The 13,508-nt window shown below is 42.1% G+C and overlaps 1 protein-coding gene across 4 annotated transcripts in view; it reads right to left on the reverse strand.

Annotated features, from left to right (window-relative positions):
* Positions 1-13,508, reverse strand: part of DNAJC7 (DnaJ heat shock protein family (Hsp40) member C7) — a 28,045-nt gene that overhangs the window by 11,449 nt on the left and 3,088 nt on the right. Inside the window, exons 2-6 of one of the 4 annotated variants that reach the window (XM_079905950.1) lie at positions 8,396-8,434; positions 5,274-5,362; positions 3,443-3,567; positions 2,951-3,064; positions 2,228-2,302 (exon numbers count right to left, since the gene is read on the reverse strand). In XM_079905950.1, the coding sequence (XP_079762076.1) occupies positions 2,228-2,302; positions 2,951-3,064; positions 3,443-3,567; positions 5,274-5,362; positions 8,396-8,434 (442 nt within the window). Of the gene's footprint in view, positions 1-2,227; positions 2,303-2,950; positions 3,065-3,442; positions 3,568-5,273; positions 5,363-6,593; positions 8,214-8,236; positions 8,274-8,395; positions 8,435-13,508 lie in introns of those variants that run through there. The other 3 variants (XM_079905948.1, XM_079905949.1, XM_079905947.1) reach the window with 3 other exon arrangements.

The raw sequence follows: 13,508 nt of genomic DNA on the forward strand, positions 1-13,508 counted from the left end.
CGAGGCGCGGCCAAAAAAAATGCTGTATTTGTATTTGTTTATGTAGAACAAAACTGTGGCAGTAAACAGAACAAGAACAGTGGTTATCCTAAAGGGTGAGAAATAGGCAGATGGAAGATAAGTTTGGGGGGGGCACTTATCACTGAGTAATTGTTTATACTTTCTAACTTTTGAACCAAGAATAGCACCTACTCAAATATTTAAATTTAAAAATAAAGGGAAGTAGGTAAACACCATGAGCTGTTGCACTGGCAAGGCTTTCCGCAGGGTCAACAGAGCAGTGGTGGGGACACCTTTCCTTGAATGGCACAGCTTATGTTCTAAGGACAATATGAAAATGCAGGTACTGAGCAGGGCAGTCATGGTGCTAATTTTCCCCTCCTTAAACAGAAAAAGAATTGGGAGGAGGGCAGTCAGTCAAAATGTAAGCAGCCACAACCTGCTGCCTTTGTGACGTTCTGTACGGAGAGGGTTGAGCTCATGGTGGGGAGTGTCAGTTGGAGCCTCACTTCCCACCCCCACCTCCCCATGACTATGGACAGCTGCAGGCAAAGAAGATCTTTGTTTCTTCCAAGTTCATCTGTTTCCCCTGCCAGGATCATAATTCTTCATTTGTGACATCACCATGAACTACAGTGGGGGTGCTGGGATGTCACAAACAGAGGATTCTGTCACAGACTAGGGATTCTGGCTCCAGGGTGGGCAAGAAAGAAAAGAAACCCAAAAGACCGCCTTTTGAGACAAAGCTTTTGCCTATGCAAAGCTCTAAAAATGTGACACGAGGCAGAATTGCTTTCTAAACACACACACACACAAAACAAAGTATGAACTGCACTACAAAGACACTGTGGTTATTAAAACCAATGGACAGAAGAGGGACGCTAATAAGTTAATGCTAGGACTCTGTATAAGCTAATCAGATATTACCAAATAAAAGACTGTCACAGTTTGTGACTTAAGAATGATTCTTAACTGTACCCTTTTATCAAGCATTTGAGTACCTGCTACAGAAAGCACTGAGCAAATTCCCACATATGAAGTGACGACTCCAGTCCGTGGATGATACAATCATAAGTGATCCTGAAAACTGATCCTGATCAGTGGTTTTTAACCCTTTTGGGGGCCACTTACCTCCCCTTTTGAAACTCTAGTGAAAGCTACTTCCAAGTTCCATCTAAAGAAGGGAATCAGGAATTACTCAGATGAGAGATAACCACTACAAATAAGACTTAGAAAGATACCTGGAACGTTGATACCTTTCCCATACTTCACACAGGTCAATCCCTTTGGCATGTACATTTTTCATGTACTATCACACAGCTCCATAAAGGACGGTAGTGTGCTTCTGTGGAAAGGCTTAACATCAAAAAGGTATGACGACAGGTTACGTACACTATTCAAAAATGTAAAAGGGGCCTTTATCTTTTATTTATGGCTCCATCTAGATCACACAAAGCAGGTGTTAAAGCTAGCTCTCATTATTCTAATAAAAATGGGTTATCCAAACCTAATATTTAATTCCAACTGGCTTTTCCTCTACTAACCAGCATACCTTATATCAGAAACAGGAACGAACTCAAGTAACAAACTCATACCGCTTTTTATGATAAAGCGAAATATAATTAAGAAAATAAGAACCTTAACCAAAAAAAATGTTTTTAATGTTGATGATGTGGAGCGACAGAAGCGCCCATTCATTGCTGGTGGGAATGCAGAATGATACGGTCACTTCTGAAGACAGTTTGGTAGTTTCTTGCAAAACAATCTTGCAATACTTTTACCATAGGATCCAGCAACCGTGCTTCTTGGTATTAACCCAAAAGAGTTGAAACTTATATCCATACAAAAACCTGCACAAAGATATCCAGAGCAGCTTTATTCATAATTGCCAAAAACTTGGTTGTAACAAAATGTACCTCTGGAATTCTCCTCTGGGGAACACTGATAATGGGGGAGGCTACGCATGTGCGGGGCAGGGGATATATGGGAAATCTCTGTACTTCCCTCTCAATTTGGCTGTGAACCTAAAACTCTAAAAACAATAAATAGAAGTCTTAAAAAAAAACAGGGAAAGAAAAGGTAAATGCCAAATTAAAGTGATAATTTACTATTCTAGATCTTCTGTACCATACTACCCCTCTAATTACCTCACACACACACACACACACACACACAGAGAACTTTGTGAGAAAAGTGTAGATGAGATTTCCTCACAGTTGTACTTTACCTTCCGAAAATCCCGCTTCTCAAAATCCGTTTCTGCTATTTTCTCATATTCTAGGACTGCATTAGCATTCTTGAACTATACCAGAAAAATCATATAAGAGAGTTTTAATGAAGTTGCAGATTCAACAACCAGAAAAACCAACAAGGACTTGATGAGTTTATTTCAAGAAAATCAGAACCACAGACTTTTCACAAATCAATTTGGTGAAGATGTAGCCGAGACTCCTTAACAGAAAGGTTAAGGCCCAACCTTTACCCTCAGTTTGAACTTAAGGTCAGAAACAAAGGAGCCATGATGCACATACATAAAATAAAAGGCACTGTCAGAGGTTCAGTGAGATTCTCACTAAATGCATCCAGGAGTAAATTAGGTACATATGAAGATGCAACTAAAACATCTTCTAGCTGCTACCAATTTAATCAGGATATGAATTCAAATTTTTTAACCTCACTCAAATCAGTTCCTTGACGCATCTGCCCATCCTCCCAGCTATCTCAGAAACCCTCCAAATTGCACGGATTTTCAAAGCTGTAAATCATATGCAAAATTCCTTTTACAGATAAGGAAGCTGAGGCTCAGAGACTATGAGACTTGCACACATTCACCCAGGTGTGGCTGATGGCAGAAGTGAGACAAGATCTCAGTTCTGATTCTCAAGTCACTATTCCTTCCAAATATACCACCCTGCTGTTTCTTCTGATACTGATGGCATCAGACCCATACCTCCTGTTGTGCCTGAGCATTTTTGTGATCCAGTTCTAGGGCTCTCTGGAAACTACGACATGCTGCCATGGCATTCCCTAGAGATAGGTGGCATTTGCCCTCTCGTAGATGTCCCTAGAAGAAACACAAAGAGGGAAGAAAAGGAGCATGATTGGCCAAGCCAAAGGAAATCAACAGCAGCAACATGCACACACAACCAACAAGGGATGGAGCAGCGCGGTTCTCAACCAGGGGTGATTCTGCCTTCCATGGGACATTCAGCGACGTTAGAGATATTTTTGGTTGTTACAACTGGGAAGGGAGGAGAGTGCTACTCACATCTAGTAGTTAAAGGCCAGGGATCTACTGAAAACATCCTATAATGCACAGGATAGCTCCCCACAATAAAGAATTATCTGGCCCCAAATGTTAACAGTGTCAAAACTGAGAAACCCTGGCCTAGAGGAATTCAACTACAGAACTCAGACCCCCCCAAACAGCCCCATTACATACCCGAACAAAACTGTCATCCAACCTCACTGACTGCTGTGCATCTCCAAGAGCTTCCCGGAACTTTCCAAGCATCATCAAGGTGGCTGCTCGATTCCCGTAATAGCTAGCATTTTTAGGACACATATCTACAGGAAAGGCAGAAGAATGTGAAACGAAGTTTAGCATGGGTCACTGCTTCAAAAACTCAGGGGCCGTCTCCCTCAGAACTATATCAAGGCAATCAAACTGTAACAGGAACGCTGACATACTCTAAAAGGCCACAGTCAAATTTTTGACTACTTGGACAAATGGACAGCAGCAATGGTGCAACCACTTTACAAAGACAAGTTATTTAAAAATATGGGGCTTCCCTGGTGGCGCAGTGGTTGAGAATCTGCCTGCCAAAGCAGGGGACACGGGTTCAAGCCCTGGTCCAGGAAGATCCCACATGCTGCGGAGCAACTAGGCCTGTGAGCCACAACTACTGAGCCTGCACGTCTGGAGCCTCTGCTCCGCAACAAGAGAGGCCACGATAGTGAAAGGCCCGTGCACCGCAATGAAGAGTGGCCCCCGCTTGCCACAACTAGAAAAAGCCCTCGCACAGAAACGAAAGACGCAACACAGCAAAAATAAATTAATTAATAAACTCTTACCCCCAACATTAAAAAAAAAAAGCTTGGGAAAAGAATTGCTTAGGATACTTTAAAAAAATATATATATATAATAATAATAATTTATACTTAGCTTTAAAATCCACTGATTATCCTTTATGGGTTAAGGGGTTAGCATATTTGTCTTCTTAATGATTTGTGTTTTATGTAATAAGACATGAAAATGAATTTGCATTTGTTGAGTTGGGGGTGGGGAGCCTGTAAACAAGTTAGGTGAGAAAAATGCTGGCATGGGATTAAAATATACTGGCAAATTGAGCATGGAGGTAACTAAGACTTGTTAATATCTACAAAGGCCATTTTCTAAGATGGTAAATGAGTTGGCAATGTCTGAGATGCATTTAGGTGGGTATCTTATTGCCATATTATCTAGAATTTCTAGAACTGCCTTTAATTTGCCAAATGAAGAACTACCTGCTTGAGCTAGAAAAAGTTATCCCTCATAACAGGGGGCCCCAACCCCCGGGCCGCCAACCGGTACCAGTCCTCGGCCTGTTAGGAACCGGGCCGCACAGCAGGAGGTGAGCGGCGGGTGAGTGAGAGAAGCTTCATCTGCGGCTCCCCATCGCCCGCATTACCGCTTGAACCATATCATCCCCCCCACCCCGCCCCGTGGAAGAATTGTCTCCCACCAAACTGGTCCCTGGTGCCAAAAAGGTTGGGGATCACTGCCACTAAGGACATTAAACCCAAAGACTTCACACAGTAACAGTTATCAACCCACTACGCAGAAAGACTACTTCTTAGAGAGGAGCTATTTATAACAGTATTTGGCGGGGGGTTTTCCTGGTGGTGCAGTGGTTAAGGACCTGCCTGCCAATGCAAGGGACACGGGTTTGATCCCTGGTCCGGGAAGGGTCTGGGAAGATCCCACATGCCGCGGAGCAACTAAACCCGTGCACCACAACTACTGACTCTGTGCTCTAGAGCCCTCGAGCCACAATTACTGAGCCCATGTGCCGCAACTACTGAAGCCCGGGCGCCTAGAGCCCGTGCTCCGCAACAAGAGAAGCCACCGCAATGAGAAGCCGGCACACCGCAGCGAAGAGCAGCCCCCACTTGCCGCAACTGGAGAAAGCCCGTGCGCAATGAAGACACAACGCAGCCAAAAAATTAAATAAATAAAAATTTAAAACAACAACAATATTTGGCAAATTATTTTCCAGTGTATCCCTTCTCACCTATGGCTTTTGTATAATAGTTATAAGCTTCATGGTAATCTTTCTTGGCATAGTATGCATTTCCTTGTTCCTTGAAAGACTCTGCTTCCCTGAAAAGGAAAGAGAAAGAGAATCATGTTACTATACCGAGGGAATAACCCCTGTAATCTCACGGGAACAATCTTTTGGTCTAGAGCCCCCAGCACATTGAGCTGAAAGTTTATGTGATACTTGAAGGAATTTATAGATTTGTTTGATGGGCTGATGGACCAAAAGGAGGTGCTAATGAACGAATCCAAGTTCTTCAGATGCTATTTTTTGTCACTTAGATACATTCAAACTAAATCAAGAAACCTCTCTGATGTCGCCTGACCTTTCCTCACTACTCCTACCTGTAATCATTCCCCTTTAGGACAGGCAAATTTAGACATTCTCTCACAGAGACGGAATTTTTATATTTATTTCCTTTCCACTGTGTCACAACTTCTGCCTCTTTAGCAAACTTACAGAAAGTCAGTTATAGGTAATGCCGTTCAGGGGCAACTGATTTCTCAATGTGAAATGGGTCATATTCTTGGAGTTTTAATGATTTATTCTCTTGAAAACTGGCTCATGCATTTGTCACTGGAAGGACAAGCAGAGCAAAAGCAGGTGGCAAAGGTGTTAAAAGCACAGCATATTGGTGTTTAAGATGGAGGACAGAGTTGAGTGACAGCAGAGACCAAGAACTTCGATGACAGGGACATACAAAATATAGACTGCCAGTGCCATGCTCTAACAAGTACCCACCTACTGATGCTCTCCGCCCATCACATCTATGTGGATACTTAACTGCCTCCTCAACCATCCCTCTAGTACCTTGTATAACCACCCAATGGCGTGGTTATGAATATCAAAAATTTTGCCCTACTCCAAGATCCATTTTTTTGAAGCTGTGCATGAGACAAACTGTACTTTCCAAAAGAAACAATGATATATAATTGCAAATTATATTCTTGACCAAAGAACTAGAATCAATTCAGACATGACCAACAATGTCTCAAAGAACAAACTTGTAACCTCTATCAGAGATACCCAAAATCACTCTAATGACCAACTTGAGTGACAAAGATAATTCTTTACCAAAATGATTACTGCAACATAGCTAAATATCTGGCATTTCTGTTATAAGGAAGAATCTTTGTTTCTTTTTCTGTCCTCCACGCATGCTAAAAGCCCAGTTCAAGGGCTGCCTGAAGTGGGGACAAAAATACAGTTCTTAACCTTGGTGATGGTATAGGAGTTTACAGCTTGATTCCATGGACATCGGCAATGGGAAGATTTGTGATTTTATTTACTCACGTATTTTAAACTACAAACTGGCAAAACCACCCTCCTTTTATTGAGGCGATCTCCCTTTCCATTCTTCTCCATCACTGTCTTGGCAAGCCCTATTAACAAGAAAAGTCTGCTAGCAGAAAGGAGACGGAAAATGGGGGATTTCCCTAGTGGTCCAGTGGTTAGGACTCGGCGCTTTCACTGAGGGGGCCTGGGGTCGATCCCTGGTCGGGGAACTAAGATCCCACAAGCTGTGTGGCATGGCCAAAAAAAAGGGAGAAGGAAAGTGGAAATGACCTATAAATGATGACAGATTTTAACTGTGATGGATTTGAATAATTTTATTACACCAACTGTCACAATGATGTAAAGAGGCCATCTGCTATTAAAAGTTCTCAAGAAGGATCCCCCAACTGCAAGACTTATAAGACCAAGCACAATCTTTCCACATGCTGAACAACTCTAAATTAAGCCAGGCACTATAAGAACTATGAAGAACCTATCCTTTAAGAGCAGACATGCCAAAAGATTTGAAGAAGGGGCTTCCCCAACACAGGATGTCAGAAGTTGAATTAAACCACTATGAAGAAATGGAGTAGTAAATTCAAAAGCAACAGGCCCAAACTGTACCTGAAAAGATCTAGCCTTCTATTCAGTCAGCTAGTGGCTAAGACCACACAAATCCTTGAGGAAAACCAAAGGCATCTGAGCACTTGGATAGACGTTGTATCAGCATATAAAGCTTGTGAGTCAAAGGGGGGACAATCTGTAGAAATAGAGAGAGATACCCTTTCTTTCCTGAAACACTCACTCCAGTGGAGGCCACAAGTTCAGCATTGGCTTTCCAGCAAAAATGTAAAGGATGACTTCTGTGGAAAATCAGTAATTATTACTGAGGCCAGGTACTTTCCATACATTATCTTATCAGGTGAGTTTCATTATTCCCATTTTTCAACAGAGGAAATTAAGGGTTAGAGATTAAAAACTGTCCAGAGGGTCAGGGTGTCAACCCAGACCTGCAGATCCCAGAGCTGTGCCCTATCTACTATGCTAAGCTCTCTCTAATACTCACCTCTACCTATTGCCTAAGACTTTAAAAATTAATCTGTACTGCTAAGAACAATGAATATGAATTTCTTTCAACTAAAACACAAAACTGCCCAGCGTATAAAATCCAACTCCAGAACTGCAACCTGGATTTAAACAAGCCAAATGACATTCCTAACAATCAGTCACAGACAGAGTAAGGCTCCTTTCCCTTTAAGATGCAAGACCTAGTGAACTGGACTTTGCCTCCCCCAAGAAATGCATTTCATTTTAGTAAATGGTGAGTAGATTCCATTCTAGAGCAAACAAAGCGAGTAATGTAGAGTCAGCCCACAGCAGAAAAGAACAAGAAGAATTGTGTTGTGACACGTTACCATGTTTTTAACCTCACACTGCACAGCATCAGGCCAGAATTAGCTATTCCCACACAACTGCCTCATGAAAAGGACTTATTTTCATAGAAACATGGTTGATTAACAGCTGCCTAAACAATGGGCACTTAGTGCTTTTAGACTGAATGCTTATTTTTTGCCTCCAGGTCCAACGCCCAAAGTGGAGTCCCTCCGTCATCTTGAACCTCCCCACCAAATACACAACAAGCTTTAACCAATGGGCCTGACCCTGCGAGACCAGCCGAGGAAAGAGTGGATCTTTGGAATCCAGCATGGCAGCAGCAAGAACTGAACAAGGCTGCATCAGGAACAATTCCAGGGTCAAATCCATTCAAGTCCTGCCTGGGAGTCTGAGAAAGGGCTGAAGCTTGTTCAAGTTGCCCTTACAGCAAAGGGACTGAAGGATGAGATGTCAAAGGCGTAGGACTGGAAAAGAAGGAGAAGAGCTGGTTAACACTGGAATTGAGGGCAATCTGGCGGTGGCATCTGTCACTCCACTCACTGCCAGTCAATTCATTTGAGAACCAAGTGAGGTTACAACATGTACCTAACTAAAACACATCAGTACTAAGAAAGGAAGAATTAGGATTAACTGAGTTCACCTGGATTAGGTAAAAAAAAGGAACAGATTCCAAAAGGGACTACATTAAACTACAGACTATTTTCTGTGGCCACAAAATGAAATTCAGACTAAACCCTGAAATATAACACCACATCAAAATATAGACTTGGCCATAACTGACCCGATGACACTATTAACAGAGACTGTATCTCTAGTGCATTTTCAAATTTTCAAAACATTTCCAATGAGGGTCTTCACAACGGCCTTCTGAAGTGGTGATGGTGATAATATCACGTGTCCTCCAACAGACGAAGAGCTAGTGAGGCACCCAAGGTGGCTGCACAGGTTTCCTAAATCTTAGAGTCCCATGTTTTCCCCGCTAGATCCTGTGAGTGGCAAGGTTTTTGGATTAAAACTAATTTATCCAGTTCCCCACCCAATCCTTGGATCACCTCTAAGCAGAAAAAGCTTCACTTCTCTGATTCACCAAGAGATGCTGGGAATGACTACCTCTACCAGACCAGTCCTTTCACTTGAATAGCCAGCAACAAATTCCTGTGAAAACAGCTCATGAAAGGTTTTCCAAAAACTCTGCCCTCTTTGGATGTATGATGGGAGGGTGTCCCACAACGGGATCAGTGTCAGAGGGCCAGGCCGGCCTTCTCTCTGACAGACGTAGGTAAGGAGAATACATTCTACTCTTGCTCTGCTTTGCTATTTTAAAATGTATTTATTTTTCAGAAAACTGCAGTATGAAAACCTGCAGTATGAAAACCTGCTCTTCTAACACTACATGTGCGTGAAAAATCTGTATATCCTCTGATCACACAGTTCCATTCTCTCTCCCAATTTAGCACTCATTCATCACAGATGCTAATTACTCCAACAAACACTGCCAAGGGAATCATTTGATATCACACAGGTCTTAGCAGGGCTCAGCATCATGTGATCAAATCAGACAACTTGGGCTTATGATCACCAGCCAACTTTGCACATTTACAGATAAATTAAAAACAAATTAAAACACCACAGTTGAAATCGTAATGTGCCCCAAATTAGATGCTCTATAAAAACTTCCATTTTCTCTCTAAATACTTCCAAGTTGAACCTTAAGCAATATCTTTGCGTTAGGCCAACTAGTCTATCTTCTAGAAATTAAAGAGGTATTTAGAAACTTTACTCAACTCTCACTAATGCAGGATTCACTGGCAAGTATTTTTTTTAAAAAACGTCTCAACATCTCTGGGTTCTCTCTGGAATTACTTCACATGTATATGTGTAAAGTACCATTTTTAGATTTATTCTACGCCACTGCATGAAAAATAAAGACTAACATGGCTTCACTATTCTACATTTGCAACTGAGGAAATACTGATTAGATTTTTGAATGACCAAGGGCAGGGGGGGAAGCGGGGGGGGGGGGTGAACCACAGTACTCTTATTTATTTCAAGTATTTGGCTAGAATAATGTATTTTTAATAAAGTTCCGCTCTTCCAATAGCCATTAATACCAGTTTAAATCAAAACAGACGTAGCAGCTTGAATGAGATCTTTTTTTTCTTTTTCTTTGCATTTTCTTGATGTAGTCTGCTACTCCAGAAGTGGAAGAGAAATCTACTAAAATTACAACTCAGGACAACGTGATTTCTTGTGAGAGCAGAGGAGCGTTTAGGGGCCTCTGACCTGGAGACTATTTTACTGGCAGGAAGAACTTTAAAGAAAGATATCTTTCCTTTTTTTACCCTCAGGTCTTTAATAATAATACTTTATACTGCCAACCAGTCAAATATCCTTTATGCATTCCTATTATATTTACTACTTCCAAAATGTCACCCTTACTCTAGATTGTTGCACCCATTTCTTTTATTCAGTCAAATTTACTAGTTGCCCGTTGATGAAGGAATGCCCTCCACCCTTCAGAATTTACGGGATCTTGGCCAGTCTCAGAGTAGAAATTCCTTGCTCCTTCCCACAGTACAAGACCTCTTGTTCCCAAAGGCATGTCACAGGGCCTGTTTCATGTTGTACTCTCTCTGACCTTCATGAGAGAGTAAAGTAAAGGAGCCCAGAAGCCTTTTACTTCATCTTACCAAATGCATATTATTCGATTTCTTTCTTTTTTATCCTCTAACAATTTAAGTTTCACATGGATAGGTGGAAGCCATATATGAGCGGGAACAATTCCACAGATAGAGTGTTTGCTAAAATGCAAGGCGCTAGATGTTGAGAGCAAATAAAGGCTTCATAAAGGTCCAGAGAAAATAGAGGGTGGACTCTATCCAACTTCTACCTATTGGTAAGGGTGGGCTACCCAGCTTCCTTTACCCAATTTCCTATAGAATAGGCAGCTTCTGCTTTCACTTAAAAGCCCAGTTAAAACACCCACCCTCCCCCCAAAAAGAGAAGGAGATGAAGATGAAAAAAATATTCCACTTCAAACTGTCCTCCGTCTGGACACTCAGGGAATCTCAACAGGGGCAGAGCCAGAAGAGACCAAAAGGCACCAAGTGCAGTCACAGATACAGACTACACAAGGCAGCAGCTCTCTCTACTGCTCAAGTAGGGAAGGACACCAGGCAACGCACTGGAGGTGGCTGTCTTATTCAGTGGGGAAAAAGAGCAAGCAAGCAAGCAAGCAATCCGGACGGAAATTCCATCATTGCAGGCAGAAGGATATTCACACAGAAATAGCAGCCTCAACTGTGTTAAAAACTTCTGCTAGTTCCTTAAATGGGAGGTGTCAAAATCTGTGGCATCTACCTAACCTTCATTTACCCCTGGGGACAGGAGACACAACCAAGAAGTTGCTTCTGAGAAATAAGCTTCTCAGAAGCTACTCTGAGGACACAAGCCACTGGCTTTTTGGCATTAGCCAGAGACTTGTTTTCATAATACCTCCCCAAACCCACCATTTTCTATCCCTTGGTTTCCCATTCTGTGACATCTCCCACTACCCTCACGGGGACACTAGCACTCATCAAAAATCTAGAACTGGGGAATTCCCTGGCGGTCAAGTCGTTAGGACTCTGTGCTTTCACACCCGAGGGCCCGGGTTTGATCCCTAGTCAGGGAACTAAGATCCCACAAGCCATGTGATGCGGCCAAAAAAAAAAAAAAAAAATCTAGAACTGAGGAACTATAATTAGGAAAAAGGTTGCTTTCTGAGTTTTTTTGGTTGTTTTTTTTTGGTGGGGGTGGGGAAAGAGGGGAGGAGATGGAGATGGGAACTAGAGTCAGAAGTCTACACTGTCAACTGTTATTTTGCTTCCCAAGTTTTTGTGGTTCTTTAGCTCATCAGGTGGTTGACTGTCTCAGAGCAAACTGCCCGAGGCAGAATTCTCAGGACAGAAACTCTAATAAGAGAGAGCCCTGCTTGCCTCACACACCCTCCCCAAAAGCCTAATATTAGAATCAGAAAAGACAGTTAACACTTTGCTTATCTGACAATCTGGCCACCCCACACAAAATCATAGGCCAACAGAGTATTAGGTCTCAGAATCAGACTCTGAAAGTCAAATATTCCTGATCATATTACCATTCTCAAAAGCCTCAATCACGCATACCCCTGCCATGGTGGGATAAACATAGAAACTGCTGTTTGGATCTGCATGGGAAAGAAAAAAACTGTTAATCCAATAAAATGAATAAACTACTGGAAAAACTTGCATGCTGAATCCTGTTCTTACTGCTGAAATCCAGACAATTTAAAAGAATACCTGGAACGACCTCTAAGTAACTTCCACATCACTCAGCACTGGAGAAAGGGGACCAAACATTAGTGACTGAGTAAGGGAGAAATGGGCTCTCAGAGACTTTGCAGACCACAAGGCACCTAGGCAGCCACTGACCATTGTTCTCCAATCTTCTAAAGTCCTAGAGAAAGAAAGCAAAGGCAAGTGCCCAGTATGCAGCTTTTAAAAACTTAAAAAATACTACCTTCAAAAACTAAACCAATTCCTGATTGGTTGGAATGTACAATAAGGCTGATCTTTAAGCCAATCAGAGTTCTGGTTGTTGGGAATGAACTAGACACTACAGCAACTGCCACTCACTTGGCCCAACATTTTATTAAAATCGCTCAATTTACCTGGCTTCAGTTAATACATGAATCTGAATTAAACCAGCAAGGAACAGAGAGACCCTTTCTCTGTGCTCTACCTTTGCTCCAGTAAAGAATATTTTACAGTTTTGCCACTTGTTAATACCAGGGTTCAATTCAATCAATTATTTGCTGGTATTCAGGATTCTGTATTCCTAGCTTTATCCCTTCCTTAACCGTGACTTATTTGTCCCACTTCTTCATCTCTGACCCCACAATTAAAGCATACCAAAATGAAAGTGAAGGCTGAAAGCAGTGTTTCTCACTGATTTGGGCTCCAGGTCAAAGATAAATTCCCATTCAGTTTGCAGGCTTTGTCTAGCTGCCTGCCTTGGAACTTCAAGAGAAAGTTTAGGGGGACACAAACCTAAGAATTTGAAACAGAGTGGGGAAGAAGGGGGAAAAGTAACCCCACAAGCTCTGCAGTTAAGGCCACAAACTCCAAAACACCCCAAGAAGCTGCAGTTAATAGCAACTACAGCAGCCCCCGGGATATGGATTCAGGGTTCAGTGCTTCCCACCAACAATATTCATAGAAAAATAAAAGGCAAAATCCCAAAAGAGTTTACAATACCTAGGTACTAAGAAAGGGCCTACTAATAATTGTTCTTGCTCTCCTCCACCAGGAAAACAGACACTGAGAAGTTAAGATTATCAGCCCAAGGAATCAGGTAAGGATGCCCTTGGCTCCTAAGTCGATGGCTCCCATTGGTTCTTTTGGACCTCACTGCCCAGTCAGGCCAGATATATGCTGAGACACAGAAGTACTTCCTCTGTTGATTAGCAACTTGAAATCCTTCGATTTTACCATAATAAAGACCACCTATGGAGACCAAACT

Source organism: Stenella coeruleoalba (assembly GCF_951394435.1).
Source record: "Stenella coeruleoalba genome assembly, chromosome: 19".
Taxonomy (NCBI): domain Eukaryota; kingdom Metazoa; phylum Chordata; class Mammalia; order Artiodactyla; family Delphinidae; genus Stenella; species Stenella coeruleoalba.